We start from the raw sequence: 19832 nt of genomic DNA on the forward strand, positions 1-19832 counted from the left end.
GTTTTGTCTATTTATCTCTCTCTTTCTCTTTCGTCTCCCTTTGTCGTGCCGACCCCTCTTTTGCTCGTCGCGTCCATCTTCTCCTACGAGCCGACTCCTCGGAGCTCCGGCGTTTCCCTACTGTTCCCTACCAAACTGACCGGATCGCGCGACATCGCGGCGTGTAGTAACTTGGTTGAACGACCAACCGACTCGATCCCATCTTCCCACCTCCTTTCCGTTCTCTCGGTCTCTCCTCTCTCTCTTTCTCTCTCTCGCCGCGCCAGCTCTCGTAGAGACGCGAGGCGAGCCGTCGACACGGCGCGACGCTTTATCTCGGAGGAAAGAAAAAAAAAAAACAAAGATGAAACTCTAATTCCTCTCCGTCTTATTCGACTTCTTCGCGAATCTGGACGAACGCGAAACGACGCCTCTCCCTCTGACGTCCCCATCCCCCTTCCGCTCGCGTGCTCGCGCGTCTTTCCGCGCACGTGCTTATTTGTTGTAGGAGTTTACGCGTCGCGCGCAGATTACCGTGTAGGTGTACACACGAGGAAGTATTATTCGCGTCCCACACATTCGGTCGTTACTGCGGCTCCAACTGTCTCTCTCTCTCTCTCTCTCTCTCTTTCTCGTTCTCTGTTTTTCTTTTCCCGGCGGAGTTTAGCCGAGTGTGCGTCTCTCGTTCTCTGTAAATTATACCGACGGCGCACAAGGAAGCGTAACGGCGTCGAGTACCTCGTGCACGGAAAGATCGTAGCAGAGAAAGATCGCGGTGACATTATTGCAGAAATATTTCATCAGGAGATTGCAAGAATATTGCGAGGTGTTGCTGCAATGGCAAAATTTAGAAATATTTTGCTACGCAGTATCAGTGAAATATAATATAGTACGTTCTCGGTGCCTCTAATAATAATTCATTTGCCATTACATTAACATATTATTTTGGCACATATATTTTGACACTTCCAGAAATATCGCACGTCCTGCAATTAATTATTACACTCCAAAATCATAAATTCTACTGTCAAAACACGTCTCACTTACTTTCGTCTTCGAACTCAATTTTGGAGACTTGCCTCTTCAAAGAATTAGAAATTCTATAATATATTATAAGAATTATACAGAGAATAATTTTAATAAAATGTAAATAAAAAGTCTGTAATGTTGATTTGTTATGTATTTAAAATTCGAACCATTCAGGAAAAACAATTGAAAATTCTTTGGAAACAAAAGAACAGTTTTTTACCAATTTTTTTATTATAATAATATTTCAGAAAATTTAGATTGGAATTATAAATACTTAACTTTTGGATATAAAACAATTCGTTCGATCGTAAGATTTGAACTGTCTAAACTGTTAAATCACCCAATGTTTCCGAGCATTATACTAAAAAAAATTGACAATAATAATCAAGTCTAGATGATAATTATCAAGGTGAAAATTCGATTAAATATTTAGTTAATATAACTAAATGTTTAATAATATTTAATTACTTAGTTAATATTTACCAGGGTAGTAATTAGTTAAAAAGTTGAAGTTATTTTTAAAACGTATAAACTTTAACTTATTAACTTTTTTTTAAATTAAAAATTTTAGTTGGGAAAGAAAAAAAATTATAAAATAAAAATACATTTCTGCATAAAAATATTTTTTGTTATTTCATACAATTAATATTATAATTTAATTTACAAATAAAATTAAATGTATTTGATGATCGCTACTGTAATTACATTGGTAATCTGATGTAAATTATATATAGCTTTTTAATTTAATATAAATAAATCTTCTCAAAATTAATTTTTACTTTAACTTGAGTTAAATTAACGTAATTTTAACTGAGTCAGTTTTTTATTTATGTAACTTTTAACTTAACAGAATTAATTTTATAATCCATTAACTTTAATTTAATTTAGTTAAAAAATATATTAACTTACCCACCCCTAATATTTACTAAAATCAGTTGGTTTACTATTAATACCAATGTAATTAAACATTTGATTATGTTAATAAAATAAACATTTGAATTTATTTTATCAAAGCTCAACCATTACTATATAACCAAACATCCTTTTCAGCGTAGCTGCACAAATCGATGAATGCAACTTGCATCGTCGATTTATCGCATCGTGCGTACTATGCGTACCGCACGAGAAACATCCTGATCTTTGGGATCAAACGATCATATATTTCTTCCATTTCGCAATCGTGCGAAAGGCAAGCAGGCTATCTTCTCCCCCCTTCCCACCTCACCCCTCCGACTGTATCTCCCGCGTTTTTCGATATTTCTCAGAGAACAAATCTCTGTGCGTCGTATTCATCACGGTCGACCCCTAGGACTTACAGTCACGATGTCGCGGCCGCCGCCGCGCGGATATTGCGACCATCGCGGCGGCGGCGGCGGCGCCACGATTAACATACGATTATCATAAATTCTAATCGGAAAACGCGCAGTGAAATTTAAATATCAAACGGCGCGTGGTGTTTACCGAGACCGGGGAAAAGGTGCCGACTTTTTCTCCGCGCGCCGCCGGCCGCGAGAGGAGGGCCGCGGCTTATCGTATTTGCATTAACGACCATCCGGCGTGAATTAATGGCTGATTATGCGGCATTCCTGAATGCATTTATGCAGCCGCCGTGTGCGCCCGTAACGCGCGCGCGTGCACATACGCACACGATGTTCGATCATTTAAACGGCGGCAAGTAGCGGCGTTCTCTCTCCCTCAGGTGGCACGTTTACGAACGTTATACGTCTAATTTAAGTTCGCGCGGGCGCGCGGTGTGCCCACACGTTCCTACGTAGCGCGTAAACCCACATAGCCCCCGTAGGTACACGTTAAGCGCCGCCGCCGCCGCCGCCGCCGATCCGGACGTTTTACGGCCGCGCACGCACGTCGTTAAACGACGGGAATGTTGGCGCCGTCGCCTGACTTTGCGCGCGCGCGCGCGCGGACGCGGACGCGTAGCTCTCCGGTCGGTCCGGCAAATAATGCAGCGCGAGCAGTCTGCGGCGCGCGAAAGATCGGCCACGTCCAATCTGGAGTAACAAGGAGCGAGAAACATCCCCCCATCTTGCCCACCTCCCCGTCCGTCCGTTCGTTCGTTCCGCCGCCGCCGTCGCCGCGCCGCGCCGCGCCTCGTTTCGCGTCAGATAAAACGAGGTGTCGGCGCCCACGCCGTATCACGCCACATAGAAATTCTCTCGGGCGAAACGAGCGTTGCGAACTTTTGATCGCCGTCGCTTGAATGGCGACGTCGCGAAAAATTCGCGCGCCGCCGTCGCCCGCGAGTTTTACGTTGCAGGTACATGGGTACATATTCGCCGATGACGCAACATTTTGCGGATTTCGAGGATCGCAAGTTCGCCAGCTCGTGTCTTCTGTAATACGCGGGCGATCCTCCGCGAATCTTCTCTCGGCGATACGACTGAATCGATAGAATCTACATTTGCGAGAAGAATGAGTTATCATCAGTATCCGTTAAAAGTTATCTATCATGGAAATAACATAATTTTAGTTTTGTCTAGAGTATTTATTTAGCTCTTTTTATTTTTATTCCAGAAAGTGTTACCTTTGCCAGTTATTATAATGTGAATTATATTTTCTGTCTACATTTTTTATTTCTTAAATTTACATATTTGATATGAATAAAAAAGGAAAACATTTTTTGTCAGATTGAATTATCTGAACAACTCTTGTTTTTAAGAAATAGAGATTTATAAATATAAATGTAAATATTGTTTCTATATTCTTGTTTTGCTGAACAGCAATACTATCTTAAAATAATCCAGTTAAAAACGATTTATAGTTTTATCCAAATAAATTTGAAATTAAATTATGCTTATTTAAGACATATTTACTTATGATTTATCTTATCTAGATAATTTTAAGTTATCTAAACGCAACACACCAGTTATTATTAATCCCAAAGTAAAGCTTTCTCAGCACCTATTTTCGATTGTTTGTCGAAATGACTTGGTGTAAAGTCGTTTTCCGCGACGAATATTCACCGAGGAAATTTCGCTTCGCTTCTTCGTTTTCTGCGTAAGACTTGCGGAAACCGAAATAGCTCATAAAAATGTTTTCTTTTCAAGTTGTAGGAAATACATTGTCATCTCTTGGAGAGAAAAATATAATAAACCTATAAGTTTAATAGCCGTTTTTTAAATTTTGCTTGTTATTTGCTTCTTTTCTTTCTTTTAAATCCTGAATATATTATGCAAGCATTTACCTAAAATAGAAAATTATGTGTATACAATGTGAAAACTACGTAAACTATGTTTTACATGTCGTCTATGTAAATAATAATAAAAGAATGAATTATAAAAGATTTAGATTTTATTAGAAATAATGAAAATATATTACATTTTCTTTATTTTTAATATTATATATTTCATTATGTACTTTCTTATTTTATCAATAATAAAGTTAGATATATTAACATTCTTATAACTTCATTATTTTTTCTATATTATGTTATCCAATTTATAATAATTTATTGTACTTAATTGTGTACTTGTGTTATTCTACGAAAAAGATTCTTATATAAATATAATGTAAATAATATATACGTAATTTTGAAATTTACAGAACTCTGATATTATGTGTACAATCCCCCTCCCCCTCTCACTCTCTTCATTTTCAACAATAGATATTAATATAAATATTATTTGTGAACTATCAAATAAATAGACCATTTATTTTCCATTTTCAAAGCAAGAATTTACAAAATTAATTTCGCTTTAATGTTTTGCATCTTTCTTTTCCTTTTTCTTTCAGACATCATTTATACACAAAATATCGACACGTGATACTTTTGTATATTTTAAATATTTTTGATTAAAAAAAAGTAATGCAAATAAACGACTAAAAACAGATAGATTTTAATGTTTTTTTCTCCACGTTTCCTCACCAATCGTACTGCAATTTATTCACCGCTTCGTATACTTATTTACACCTTCCGATGCGTAAAAGTGCAGAGAAGGAGAGCGGGTCTCCAATATCTACGGAGCTTCCGAGCCGGCGGCGGCGTTCTAGCTTCGCACGGTCGACACGTGGTGTCGCGTCCGAACGCGCCCGCGCGCCGTCGTCGCCGCTGATGCGTGCGCGCCCTATGATTTACCGCGGAAGGACGTGACAACGACATGCCGTCGTGCCTGGCGACGATGAAATAACGCTCTCGTGGGCGCACGAGAAGCGATAACCGCTGGACCAACCGGCAGAGAACTATGCGCAGCGCAATTGTGATGTGTCCGTGCAGTATCGTCGACGGTCAAGTGCTCGCTCTACTCTGCAGATGTTTCTCGGTAAGTTGTTCCGCGCTCCCGCCCTTCCTTCTCTCTCTCTCTCTCTCTCTCTCTCTCTCTCTCCCCTCTCTCCGCTACTCGCTTCACCCCCTCCACTCGGCCGCATGCCGCCGTTCTCTCCGAGCGGGGCGAACGAAAGTTAACGCGTCTTGTGCGATCATCGGCAAAATGTCATGAGAGAAAAGGAACGCGTTTCCGTTCACGAACGATCGATAGCTCGCGGAACAGCGTCGCCGAAGCGGAATTCTTCCTCTTTACCTCTGCCTTCCGTGGGATAATCGGAATCTCTTTCTCAAGATTCTGCCTACGTGTCGGGCGAATTAGCTCAGTCCGATATCAAAAAAATTCTCGTCGCCCACACACGAACACGCCTTTCCGTTTCGCGCGGCGCGACGAAAAAGACGGTGCGAGGCAGTACATTTCGTTCTGCACTCTCTACACTTTGGCGCTCGATCTCCACGGCCCCCGGAGTATCACGCGCGTTCCGTTAGGTACGTTTCAGCTGCACTCGTTACACTACCCGCATTCAAAATAAATTTATTAAGTTTCCTCACTTCGACTCATCCCTTTTCCCGCATTTCTTCCCCGTCCGTATTTTTCTCACCTTCTCGCGTCTCGCGTAGCCTGATGTGTGTACACGTTTCATTTCAAGCGTCAAAGACGGTCGGGAATGCAACAAAACGAGATAGAATGAAATAGGGGGGTAGATCCGTAGATGTACCAAGCGACGTGACGTCTGGTGTTTTTATTAACTCAAATATAGATCTCAAATATAGTAACATAGCGTAGATACTGAATAAAATAATAAACCTATATTTTTGTTCACTTTATAAGTCTTCTTTTAAACGTATCTAATATATTTTATAACCGTTTATATTTATAGCAAATATACATAATAAAACTGATTATTTTTTGAAAATTGTACAATACAAAGATCAAGTCATTTAAAAATTAATTGACATGCGTGAGCTTTTGAAGCATATATGTAAATCAAGCTTTTCGTTTTTATTCGGATACTTTTCCCAGTCTTATGGGATCTTGTGATCAGTGGGAGAAAGCAAGGAAGGATAATGCGAACGCTAGACGATCTATTTTGAACACAGAAAGTGCAGCTAAAACGAGCGCGAACCATGAATTACACCCTGTACGGCGGTGGTGGCGGCGGCGGCGGCGACCGATGATGTTCGCGCACGCAGATAGGTTAGGGGAAGTGTTGGCCGCTGCCTCGTCTCTGTTTATCCGCGCTGCCGAGGTCGCGTCCCGCCCGCCGCAAGTCCCGAGCGCCCGTTGCGACCGCGAGATGAGAGACTCGTAGCGGAGGTTAAGACGCCGAGGTAACCGTCGACGATCGATGCCGCGCGATAGCGGGCGCGGGTAAAGGCGTGTGGGATTTAAACGTGTGGGCTTTAAACGATCTCTCCACGTCGATTTCCGCCCGGTAGCTCGGCTCGGCACGGTTACTCAGGCGAGCCTCGGTTTTTTTTTCCCCTCCCCTCGCGAACAGACCGGTCGGTTACCGTTGGCCTCGCGCGTCCGTAAGATCCGCAGGAACACGTATATACGTACTCGACACACGTCGAGTACCGGACTCCCGCTGAACGCGTTTCGTTAAATGTATCCATGTATCTCGTTATGGTCTCGCTGATTGTAGACGTTCGAGGTCCACGGTGGCGAAATGGCGCGAACGTGTCGTTAAATAAGTCTGACAGATCGAGAGCATTTTAGCTGTAGCATTTTTTAATACATACCGTGCGTTTTGTGAAGTGCAGGTGCCGGGTGCGTAGAACACAGCTGGCAAAATGGGCAAGTTGTTGTCAAAGATCTTTGGCAACAAGGAGATGCGTATTCTCATGTTAGGACTGGACGCGGCAGGAAAAACTAGTATCCTTTATGAAGCTATAATCATATTTATTATTCAGTTTGTTTCTGCAATTGATTTTTTTTTAAATATCAACTGATTTTTTAAGCAGAACGTTATATAACTGTTCAGTTGTATTTGAAATAGTTTATCTTGTCATGTACTGTACATTACTTAATGTATACAAGGTATATTTTAATGTGTCTTCTATAAATTAATTTCCTTAATTAAATTATATTAGCAATATTGTATAAACTTAAACTAGGACAGTCTGTGACAACTATACCAACTGTAGGATTCAATGTAGAAACAGTTACCTATAAGAATGTAAAATTTAATGTGTGGGTGAGTATCAAATTCCTTTTTGAGAATCTGTAAATGTCTCTATACAGTTTATCTTTAACTTCCACTTGGTCGCTTGTTCTTAATTGAATGAAATATTTCTGTTATTTAGGATGTAGGGGGTCAAGATAAAATACGTCCGTTATGGCGTCACTACTATACAGGGACGCAAGGACTTATTTTTGTAGTAGACTGTGCAGATCGAGATAGAATCGACGAAGCTCGCCAAGAACTTCATCGAATCATAAACGATAGGGAAATGCGTGATGCGATAATTTTAATCTTTGCTAATAAACAGGATCTTCCGGATGGTAAGTGATATGTATATTTACAGCTTTACAATGCAAATTAATATATTTTCAGTAACGTTACAAATAGTACAACGCATTGTGTATATGTGCTACAGATATCTTTACATGGCTTAGCACAATATACGAATTTTTGCCCATGCTTTTTTTTCTTTAGCAATGAAACCGCACGAAATACAAGAAAAACTGGGATTAACTAGGATACGAGATAGAAATTGGTACGTTCAACCATCTTGTGCCACAACGGGAGATGGGCTTTATGAGGGCCTTACGTGGTTAACCAGTAATCATAAATTATGAGCAAATATTTATTTTTCACAAATTAGCTATATATATATACACCAGAGAATACACGCGTTTGCTTTGTATTTTTTATTTTAATTTATCATGTGGAGGCTCCGTCAAGACGAACAACTGACAATGATACATTTGACGACATCATTTTTATAAGTAAAGTTATCACAGGTGCAAAAGGGGAAAAACAATATAAAGAGACAACTACTAATGGTGTGTTCCAATAATATCGACACTAGGTGAATAATAATTTATTGTAAACGAGGTACCAAGGGGCGCAACCTTTGTTATACTAGCTATTTATCCCATTTCATGTGGAAAATAAATATCGAATAAAGTTACGCGCTAAGCGGATTTAATATTCGCCCTGTACATGTAACATATTCACACAAGTGTACTATTTCATGAGACACATAAGTTGTGTACAAGAAAAAAAGAAGGAAACGAAATTACGAGAATCTAGTTATGATATTAAGAAGTTCACGGATTCACAAGGATTAGTATACTGTATAACTTACCTTTGCAGGATCATATCTAATATCTATGTAATTGTTATTTGAGCGGAGTTGCGTTTCTCGAGTGGAAAGTACCTCAGGTTTTTAAACGAAACGCAGCTAGATTTTTAACTTTGCAATATCTTGTTGTCAAAATGCTATCTAATGTGTATTATATGATATTCGTATATATAGCCCGTGAGAATAGCACGTGAATAAATTTAAAATACCTATATTGAGGCTTTATATATAGTACAGTGATACTATATATTTCGTTAGTAAATATTCTTGCTGTTTTAGAATTCTGTGCCGAAAAATAATTCGACTTTTTCTTTTGTAACGTCGTCTTCCAACTCGCTTATATTTTTAAATTCCCTTTTCTGTTCATCTCGATCACGGGTGATCGAAATATTATATCTAATGCATTTTTGGACTTCTTATGATTACGCACAAATTGCAGAATATAAGGAAGCAATGCAATAAGAAGTTATCGGTTTACTGATGTTGTGAGCTCAAAAACAAAAAAAAAGAAGAGAAGAGGAAACAATGTTACAAAGAACGTAACAGCATTAAATCTGCCAATATTTTTTACTGTTTAAGTGAATATCAGATAATAAAGCATCTTAGTATTATAGGTCGCAAAAATGACCGGCTCGTTAAGAACAACATTTTAAACGGACAAGATAAATGTTTCCGCGTGACCGTTTTATTTCTCATAGCGCATAATCCATAGAATAAGATTAGTAAGAATATACTTCGAGATTCATAACTGATTCATAGAAGTTTATAAAGTGTTCAAAATATTTGTGTATGATTATCAATCAAATTGAGTTATACGAGTAAATAATAATGATGGTACACTTTGTAATTCGTGAATGCATTGACACCTTGTTTACATTCCATGGTACATTAGCGAATTAGATTGTTAGAAGGTTTAAGTTATATATATATATATATAAATAATCTATATGGATTATAACGAGAGATTTTTCCTGAACGTAAGTTTGTATAACTTTCTCAGCATCCGTACCATTAATATTAAGTAATCTCACTTGAGAGAGATGGTGTGTGAAGTTATACGCACTGTCTGTATAAAAAATCGTAATCAGGCTTTGGAAATACTCAACTCTTTTTCAGAGATTAGATATATTACTTAGCACTCTCTATGGCCATGGTATTTGTACAACCTCGTCTACATTTTTTAACAATGTTTCGAATAGTGGTACCATTATTGTCTACACTCTCTAATCTAATATTAAAATATATATATAATTGTGTTACATTTTATCATCAGCTTTAGCAGAAGTCATTTTTTCATTATTAAATGTGATGTTATGATGTTAATTGACGAAGTTTTATGTACATAAATATGTTTGATATATTTCAGCTTATGTGTCGAGCGTCTTATGTGTTCCATACATCCACTACTAATATACTATTTAAAAAATACAAAATAATAACGAATTATATATACATGCAAAGTTTCTCGAGGACTAATAGAAAATGTTCGATGGCGGTTTTGATAAAAAAGAAAAAGCACATAGGCAAAGAAAAGAGTTGCTCCAAAAAGACAATATAAGTTTCAGAAAGAAAATAAATTCTAAATTTTTTTATATACACATAATAAAGATATTATCTGTTTATTAAACTAGTTTACTATGCAGCATTGAAATAAGTCAGAGATAATTTATAATTATAAACTATTTTGCTTTACTAATCCAAAGCCTGAACATCACAAGAATTTTACGGCATTAAAGAAAAATCCTATGATTAGTTTGTAGAGGTAATTACAGTAATTTTGTTATTACTTGACAAATTATAGTACTTTAATAGACTCCAGTAACATTTTAATAAACTCATATCTAGAGTTCAAAGATAAAAATATGAAAAAGCCAGTGAAAAATTATAAATCACAAACTCCAAAATACGTAGTTTCCAAATTCAGTTCGTGATGAACAAGTAGCTTTGTTGCGATATATTACATTGTACTCTATCTTGCAAAAGAGGATATTCATGCATATTTAGAGTATACAGATGTATTGATTGCTACAGTTTTGGATAATTTGATATTTTATTAATTTGGTAGTCGTTATATAAAGATCCTAAAATTTATTGCTATCGAGAGAGATGCGCTGAAGATTTTTACTCAAAATAAAAATCATACAGTGTAACGTGTCATCCCTTTCACTTATACATACACATAAACATACGTATCTTTCTCATTAAACGGAAGAACATTCAGGTGATTTGCCATTTAGAAAATTAGCGATTTAATAATTACATCTTATCAGGGGCCATACAAGAAAATTTAGGCTCATTAAAGCGCTTTGGAGCATAAGAAATAATATTAGGCGACACTGTTAATCGACACTGTCAGTTTACACATGAATCGACGCTATCAGCCAGAGAATTCCTAATGCACCATTATTGTGAATAGAATATTTCCGAGAATAAAATATCTGCCTTAGAAGGGAAGACTTGGCGCGATAAAAGAGAAAATCTGTTCTGTTAATTCACATATTTGCTATTTATTCCTATTGTTTAGTCTATAGTATGTTATACTTTTAATTATAGTCTTCGAATATTATATTATAAAAGTATTTACGCGTAATTATACAAATAAATTTTAATATTTTAAAAAGTAATCTTCATTAAATCAACGGGAAATCTCCCGTATTCTTCGAAATAGAACGAGTTTTTCACAAAGAATCTCGGGGCAATAAGATAATTTCGATTAGGAACATTTTTACTGGTGCAACAGGAGCTTTTTGGTTCATGGTGTGTATATGGAATATAAATATATAATAAATGCAATATATAAATATAATAGCAATTTTTACGAAATCGGAAATCGACGAAGGAAGGCTAGAAAGTATATATGTACTTGTATATTATTATCATTTGTATAATAAAAATTTCTTTAAATTGTGCACATTCTGTAGTATGTATGCATGTGTATCATGCAATAAACACGCGCAGCAATTTGTTATTTATGATATTGATTCGTAGGTATAAAAGCACTAAATATACTATGGTTTACTTTTTTTATTAATACTTTAATATATATTATTCCCAATTTTTACACAAGACTGATTCAACATAAAATAAATAACATTGTTAAAATTCTGTGAGGTGTCATGGTTTTACTGTTTCGACAATACAATTAGTTTTGCGTAAAACGAGATATTAATCATCACATTATTTTTCATTTTAGCTTCAGAAATATTCATTATATCGAAATTTAATACCATACACATAATCTCGAAAAAAAAAGGAAAATCACATCACATATTTAATGCATGCGCTCTTTTTTTTTTTACAAAAATAAAGCTTTATAAAATAGAATTCTTAAAGTAGATAAATATTAAAATATCGATTTTTTTATGACAAGTCATATTTAAAAAATTTGCTTTTTTCTTAAATTAATATAGTGATGCATACATATCATATATGTGGGTCAAACTCATAAAGAAATGGAAGGGATCGAGATGTACATATAAAAGTCCATTATTATCTTAGATTAGGTCCACCAATAATCGAGATATTAACGTATGGAATCTGCAAATAATCTAATTAATTTCTATCGTAATTGTAAATAGTAAATTAATGAAAGTTTATCGTACATTCACGATAGATTCTTTCTTCCGTGCTATGGCTCGAGCTTTTCTCTCGGCGCGCTCTCATTCGCATAATTTGGAAAATTAATATCTCGATTATTGGTGGATCTAACCCAAGACAATATTGGACTTTTATGTTTATCTCGATTCCTTTTCCCTCTTTATGAGCATTGATTCACATGGTCAGGGACACCCTGTGTGTGTATATATACATACACATATATATATATATATATATATATATATATATATATATATATATATATGTATATATAACTTCATTGTAAAATTATTGGCAACATTTCGAGTTCTTAGTTACCATGATATCGCATGTTAATACTGCACAATTGCAAATTCAAAGATTCACAAATGAGATTCGTATTACCGTGCATATTCGCTATCGAAAAATATCTCGATATATTAAAGATAAGCTAAGTTCCATCGTACCAATTCGCACGTAGTCTAACTGTATAGACGCAAATACCATGTATAATGTGTATAATATTAGAATGTTAGTAATATATACATTAGAGCTACAGTTAGTACATTGTAAAATCATTCTTACAACTACGAGATTCATATACAGAATACTTGATAAATATATTAAAATGTGTGACTTGCTTGGATCGTGATTCTCGCAGAGATTTTAACTTGATAAAATAGTTTAAACACGAATATATCTGATTAGTTTTGTAACATACTTTGAAAATTCTACAATTTTTCTGTACAATTAACAACACGATTGATTTCATTGATCATATCCCCGATTCGATAGACATTTTAAATACTTCCTATCTCAATATGATCTTGTACGGATTTGTAATAAATGGTTGGATGCTATCTACCGGGCCGCTGCTCTTCCACAAGTGCTATCAATCGTTGTCTCGTTTTCTTGTTGTTTTGACATGTTGCCGAAATTAGACCGATTAGGTGTTTAACTGAATATTCCTGTAAGACATAATGATACATTTTATATGAAAGTATTATAGGCAGAAAAAACAAAAAAATACTAATGTTTTGTACTTATAATATTCAAAATGTAAGTACCTTATGCTCCTTAATCCACTCTTCGAAGCTATTTTCAGGAAGATAGTACGCTTTGATGTATAATTCAACATACTCCCTATGCGGCATGGGTCTCAAGGATGTCATTTTCTCGAATTTCGATTTTAGCTGCGTAAAATCGAGCTGCATCAAAGCTCTACCGCCATTCGAACACTTTTTAGCATTGGAAAATCTAGAGCGACAAAAGTACACGTTATTTTCCTCAGTTGGATTTAATTTGTTTAGGATATTAAGTATTCTTAGATGGATATAGTAATAAGTTACCCTTCCACTAAAGTATGTGTGATTAAGTGAGCCACATTTTCCCATACTGCGTTACATATATCCACATTTAAAGGGATGTATGTTCCAATTGTGCTAAGTCTCTCGTTTAAAGTACACACTTCCTATAGCAAATAGTTAATATAACTTTCAATATAATAACTATGACAAAGTTTCGTCCAACAAATAGCGATACATACTTGGATTAATGCATCGATGTAGTTACTATGTTGAGACATGACATCTGTCACTTCCCAATTAACTTTATTCATTAAATTCAAAATATTTACAACGTCAAACGCTTGTGACGTCACTGCCATGTAGACTGGCTTTCTTAAGTCGGAGGCGGACGCTATCGTTTGCATATAAAACTGATGTAAAAATCCTCTCTGAGGACTACTGGCAATAAGATGCTCTAAATAAGGCCTTAAGCCTTCGTATTGTTGTCCTAAAAATATCAGAGACTCGACAGCTACAATACGTTCCGTTAATCCGTGAAGTTTCTCAGGTTGTGACAAATTCACAATGGATGAAAGCTGTGGTTGTCTTACTTTATTGTAATTCGCATTGCCATTTTCCTCTATTGTATCGTTCTCAGAGATAATTAGAATTTCTCTGATTCGCGCTAAGGATAATTTTAATTTTGGACTGTATAACGAGTCGCTATTAATTTGCTGTAAGAGAACGAAGAAACTGTATTTTAAATCATGTTTCAGTCACGCGAGCATAGTTAAGGGGATGTTAAAGCTGTCCCGTTTTACCGATTTTTATTATTTCCAATTCATTAATGTTTTAATTGTATTTAATTCTAAATAAATTCTAAGTAAATACAATTAAAAGATTAGTGAATCGAAAATAATCAAAATAATCGGTAAAACAGGATAACTTTAGCATTCCCTTAAAAATCGTTACGTGAACTTACGAGGTCCGACGTAAAGAATAAGTGTACTGTGTAGAAGCATAGTTCAAAAAATTGTATCATGCTCTGTATGACGGTAACCGCGATTGATCGTAAAAGCTTCGACATCTGCAGATACTTGCCGCATACTCTCAGTACGCTTAACGTCGTGTTCGTGACCATAGGTCCAGACTGTTTAAATTTGCACTTCTTTTTATTAACTTTCGTGTAATCCAACTCATCTACATACTCGTGCTTCAACTCATCAGGAATATCCTCATCGGACTCGTCCGAAAAATACGCAGGTTGATCAATCTAGATACGACAACAGATTAATAATATAAATCAATCATTTTGGCAGCGTTGTATATATATTGTATGTATAGTTTTCAACAACTTTCTTACTTCATCGTTTATTAAAATATCTTCATCCATTGTATCATCCAATCCGATTGTGAATGGTGACAAACCGCTTTCCGAATATTTCTGCAGGTCAACTCCCGTAGAATTATCACTGTCACTTAAAGTCGAGCTATCTAGGCTATTCGTTTTACAATTACTGAGCGATGGTTTTAAACTTCGAAACTCCAATAATTGTGTAGCCACGAAATTGGACTTCACAGGACACAATTCCCAGCCGTCATGTTCCAAAAACATTTTTAATTCATCCAAACGAGATGCATGATAATGAGAAAAGTAAGACAGAGACTGCTTTTTTATGGACTCTTGCAATTTCTCCGATTTGAAACCGCAGAGATCTTCCCCAATTTCCATCAATCTATAAATTAACAGATAATTTAACTGATAAGTTGTATCTTCAGCACCAACTAATAATTATAATATACATTATCATCAATTTGCTTACCTGTTAACTATACCTAACACCTGAACAAACTGTTCAAATTTTGTATTTGTTAAATCGGTATTCATCAGATATACAGATATTTTCATTTCCACATCGTGCCATACTCGCACCATACCATTCTCTAATTTATGTTTTACATATTGCTTGCTTAAAGTCGCCTCTAAATCCTTAACGTCAGATTTATACTCGGCTTTCTCCTCTTGCACATTATGCCAATTTACAATTAAATGATATGAATTCAGTATTGTCCACAGCGATTTGCACAGCTCCGTGAGGCAAGCTATACATTTTTCACGGGGCACAGCCTGACACAATTGTTTATATTGTCTTTTTACATCACCGCCCGCATAGCTATGGATAACGGCAAACGCCGTGTTGTGAATGGCCGCGGTGAAATGCATATGCAATTGATCCATGGCAGATTGAGTCTTCCCTAACAACGCATATGCCTCCTGAATTGAAGAGTACACCGTGACGTCAAATTCAGTGCACATTTTAGAGAGCGTATTGTCTAAGGTTCTTTCAGCTTGATCTAATATATTTTGCAGGTTCGTGTTCAGCTCGGCGATACAACGGAAATGCTTGTAAGTCTGAGCAGCACTCTGGCACTCCAAAAGAAGCGATATGGCTCCAGGATAATTCCCCTCATTTAAATGCTCTTGTAGACGATCTCCTGTACATTGCTGTGTGATAAAGTTTACAATTCAAAAAGATTTTTTTCTACTCGTTTAATGTAATAATATATGAAACTTCCTATAAGGCATGCATGATTAACTTTTTCAGAGGCAAGCATAAAATATAAATTGACTCACCAGGGTCTTTATAGTATTTAAACTATTCAATAATTCCTGGATCACTTGTCTTCTTTGATAATTAGCTAATATACCTAAACTCGCTTTGGTAAATTGTTTCTCAGCTAATTGCAGATCTGCCCTTCCCATTTTACATTTCTCCAAGACATCCTGCAGTTGGTCCTGCAGCAGCAGAATCTTGTCGAATTCTGCATTACAGGCACTCTGCTTCTGTAAGATGAGCTGCAGCACCTTCTTCGAGACCACCTGATGCTGCTGTTTGAGTTTCTTATAGCATTTCTCTATTTCCTTGGAATGCAGTTGCTCTGGCAGTTTCTTCAGTTCATAGCGCGATGAATCGAAGCTACTATCGATACTGAAATAAACGGCCTCGATGGAGTCTAACACGTCCTGGTCGGGTATAGGTTCGCTCTCTGTCGATTGATCGGCCTCGGAGCAAAGGTCTTCGGATTTTTGTGGATCAGATGGATTAAGCAACTCAGGATTCACACCCATGAGTGGCACTTTAGTTGTATTCTAGAAAACGATAAACGATGTTATTTTGACAATAACACGGACACAATATTGTGATATTGAGCACTATTTTTTCTAATTTTAACTAAAAATAATAGAAATAATAACCAATATTAAAAAAATTTGTCAAAAAACTAAATAGTTTTTCAAATTGATGCAATTACATATGTGTACATACATGAAAATTATGAAGTAACTGATACTTATATATATAATTTACTATAAGTTTTAAATATAAAAAAAAATAGAAAATTTATATATCAAAATCATATATTAGGACATAAATACAAATAAGGCGTAATGTACCCCGATAGGAAGATTTTGCAAACATTGTACAATAATGACATTAAAGATTGTGCTAAGATGATTCGCCATAATGCAACAGTTTTGTCAGAATATAATTCTTAAATAATATTTGTTAAAGATTAGACAAATATTGAAACATAAATATTTTGCAATTATTTCAGCATTTAAAATTATCACATTATAATCTTCAATATTTTCACAATATAATGCAGCAATAATAATGTGCAATATTTACAGCATTTAATCTTTAATATTTAATTCAAAATTAATATCAAAAGGTATTACAATGAATTTAACAAATATCGCTTATTCACTAGACATTTAATAAAGATTTTTAAAAAGGCACTTTGTCTAACAGATTAGTTGCGTTCGTTGGAGAATCAAGTATCTCATTGATAGTAATAGCGGTCAGAAACTCTTAAATCATTCCTACAATGCACAAATATTGAAACATGCAATATTACACATTCCACATTTCAATATTTGTGCATCATAATTTAGGAATAATTGGGGAATAATTTGAGTCTTTTATGCACAATGATATTTCTAAATGTTTTAAACATGTTAAAACTGAAATATTTTTCTTAATTATTGCACAATTTATTTCTAAATTTTATTTTGCAAATGTGCTGTTAAAATGATTCGCCATATCGCTATTGTTATGCCAACATATCATTTCAAAATTTAATTATGCAAACATTTATTAATGTTTTATAAAAGATTAATATTTCTACATCTATTTTCTCAACTATGCCCTCATAATGACGGATTATAAATCTTTTACAATTCTTTTGTCATACAATTTTATAAGATCTTTTCCTATCGGGGTAACTGATATTGAAGTGCTAAATTTCCTAGAGTCGCTGTTGTATCAATAATAGCTCTTGTTACAATCATATACGAAAATAAGAGAAATTAAGAAACGATGCAACGCCGTTTGACAGCAAAACGTCAGATTCGTGACCGTTCATGTACACATCACTTCCGAGTCGTCACATAACCTAACCTAACTCCTTTGGACAACGCATTAAGAGACGACGTTTGTATCGGCCGTGTTACGAATATTTGCTCGGAGTAATCGTGAACGACGGGCTTGCCTGTTTGTTGATGAGGCCAAAAAATTTGATCTTCAAGTCCTCCATGATGTCGGACTGCATCGCGAACGTCAGGCCCGACGGAATCACCGTCTGTTTACACCAGTTCACACGATTGCAATCGGACTGGTGCGCCCCGCGTTACCGTGACATCTCCGAGAGGCAGGAGCGGCATAACAAATCTTGACGGAACATCGATGGCCCCTCTCGATTCACTAACCTTCGAGAGAGACAGAAGAACCAAAGGAGGGAACCGATCGCACACCCGCTCTTGTTCACGTGTGCATGAAAAAACGAGAGGCACGTCGATATGTTGCCTTCTCGTGCCTCGCGCGGCCACGTAGCGAGAACTCCAAATTCGCGGCAGTGAATCCTGCAAAAGCGGGCACGTTCTCAGGTATGCGCGAAATTTTGAATCGAAGATTCTTGATACAAACTTTTGGGATTGTTAAAAATTGGAGCGCAAGTCGAATGTAAATGAAGAGCGACAAAAATGCAAATAAAACTTTTAGAAACTAAAAATTCGAACAATGAAACGTACCACTGTCTGAAATTTCATTTCCCATGCAGAAGTTCCATTTACACTTCTGTTACTCTCTATTTTTATTCAACTTGCGCTCCAATTTTTATGTTTATCAGAATAGGTAGGTTAATATTTTTTAAATTAAATTAAATTAATTTTATTTTGAAAAATATAATTTACATCAAATTAGAATGACCTAATTTTTTTTAAGTTAGATTACTCAAAACATTTATAACGTGAATCATAAAATAAACTTATAGATACTATATTTTTTGTTATTACTACCCAACCCTGCAAATTTACAAATTCTAGAATTACCCCTCTTTCGGGATTACAATCCTGACAATATGTATAGAAAAAGGGAAGGGATTTACGTAATTCAATTCTTGGTCACATTTTAAATGTGAGATCTTATAAATACATATAAAGCATGTAGATATGTCATTTGTGTTACGCAATGACAATTCTGAAGAAACCAGATAGTAAAAATAAAATTGACATTTCAATGACATAACTATAATTATGTACGATATACATGTAAGGTGTCTTATTAAATTATCTTTTATTTATGAGTTTTTTAAATAATGCAAATATAATGTGTAAGCATAAATAAAATTAGATGTTATTTAATTTTTATAATAGACAGACAGAGTTTATTTTTGTTTGTTTCAAGAAAAAAGCGAGAGAGAAGAGAGAAAGAGAGAGAGAGAGAGAGAGAGAGAGAGAGAGAGAGAGAAATACTAAAGGAGAAAAGGGAAAAGAGCAGAAAATTTTGATCAAAATACAAGAAATGCATATGAAAATTTAATAAAATTTATGACAAAAAAAAGTTTTTTCAATTTAATGTTTTCTCAGATAAATGTCTTCTCGATGTTGCCGAGAAACATATGACTGAAAATTAATATTTTCACAAACCATTTAAATAATATATCAAGAAAAATTGCATTAGACAAAAATGTCAGCAATGTGTCCAAATTTCACGTATCAATGTCTTGAAAGAATCGCGAAAGAAAAGAAAAGTGAGATAGAAAGATAAAATAAAATAAGGGAGCGTGGGACGCGCTAATCCACGTAATAACTTGGATAACTAGCGAATAACTGGCATTTCATCTTCCTGAGGGATCTAATAAATTGGGGCTTTCAAGTTTTATAAAATCTGACACCAAGTTAAATTAAAAGCTAAATTAGAAAGAATACTTTTCTGCCCCTTGTATTTCATTTTACAACAGTTATAGAAGGAGAAGAAATTTATTTTCTAAAAAACAAATGTAATTAGATATTTAGAAATTAATTTTTG

General features: G+C 35.4%; 2 protein-coding genes across 5 annotated transcripts; one reads left to right on the forward strand and one right to left on the reverse strand.

Moving 5' to 3' along the window:
* The first annotated feature begins 5092 nt into the window (after positions 1 to 5092).
* Positions 5093 to 11706, forward strand: LOC105837543 (ADP-ribosylation factor 6). 4 transcript variants are annotated; one of them, XM_028192360.2, is made up of 5 exons: positions 5093 to 5285; positions 7050 to 7166; positions 7385 to 7488; positions 7598 to 7796; positions 7951 to 11706. In XM_028192360.2, the coding sequence occupies exons 2-5, from the start codon at positions 7085 to 7087 to the stop codon at positions 8091 to 8093; spliced, it is 528 nt and encodes a 175-aa protein (XP_028048161.1). In that variant the 5' UTR covers positions 5093 to 5285; positions 7050 to 7084; the 3' UTR covers positions 8094 to 11706. The 4 variants fall into 4 exon arrangements, with proteins under 4 accessions (XP_028048161.1, XP_012537865.1, XP_012537866.1 ...); XM_012682411.3 differs by having other exon boundaries at positions 5094 to 5285; positions 7055 to 7166; XM_012682412.3 differs by lacking the exon at positions 5093 to 5285 and adding an exon at positions 6465 to 6619 and having other exon boundaries at positions 7055 to 7166.
* A 513-nt stretch (positions 11707 to 12219) lies between these two features.
* Positions 12220 to 18673, reverse strand: LOC105829802 (syndetin). The gene is made up of 9 exons (XM_036284090.1): positions 18016 to 18673; positions 16100 to 16615; positions 15288 to 15970; positions 14828 to 15200; positions 14447 to 14737; positions 13725 to 14198; positions 13528 to 13649; positions 13246 to 13435; positions 12220 to 13146 (listed from the first exon to the last, which is right to left on the reverse strand). The coding sequence occupies exons 1-9, from the start codon at positions 18073 to 18075 to the stop codon at positions 13036 to 13038; spliced, it is 2820 nt and encodes a 939-aa protein (XP_036139983.1). The 5' UTR covers positions 18076 to 18673; the 3' UTR covers positions 12220 to 13035.
* Between the last annotated feature and the right edge of the window lie 1159 nt (positions 18674 to 19832).

This window comes from Monomorium pharaonis, chromosome 3 (genome assembly GCF_013373865.1).
Source record: "Monomorium pharaonis isolate MP-MQ-018 chromosome 3, ASM1337386v2, whole genome shotgun sequence".
Lineage (NCBI taxonomy): Eukaryota > Metazoa > Arthropoda > Insecta > Hymenoptera > Formicidae > Monomorium > Monomorium pharaonis.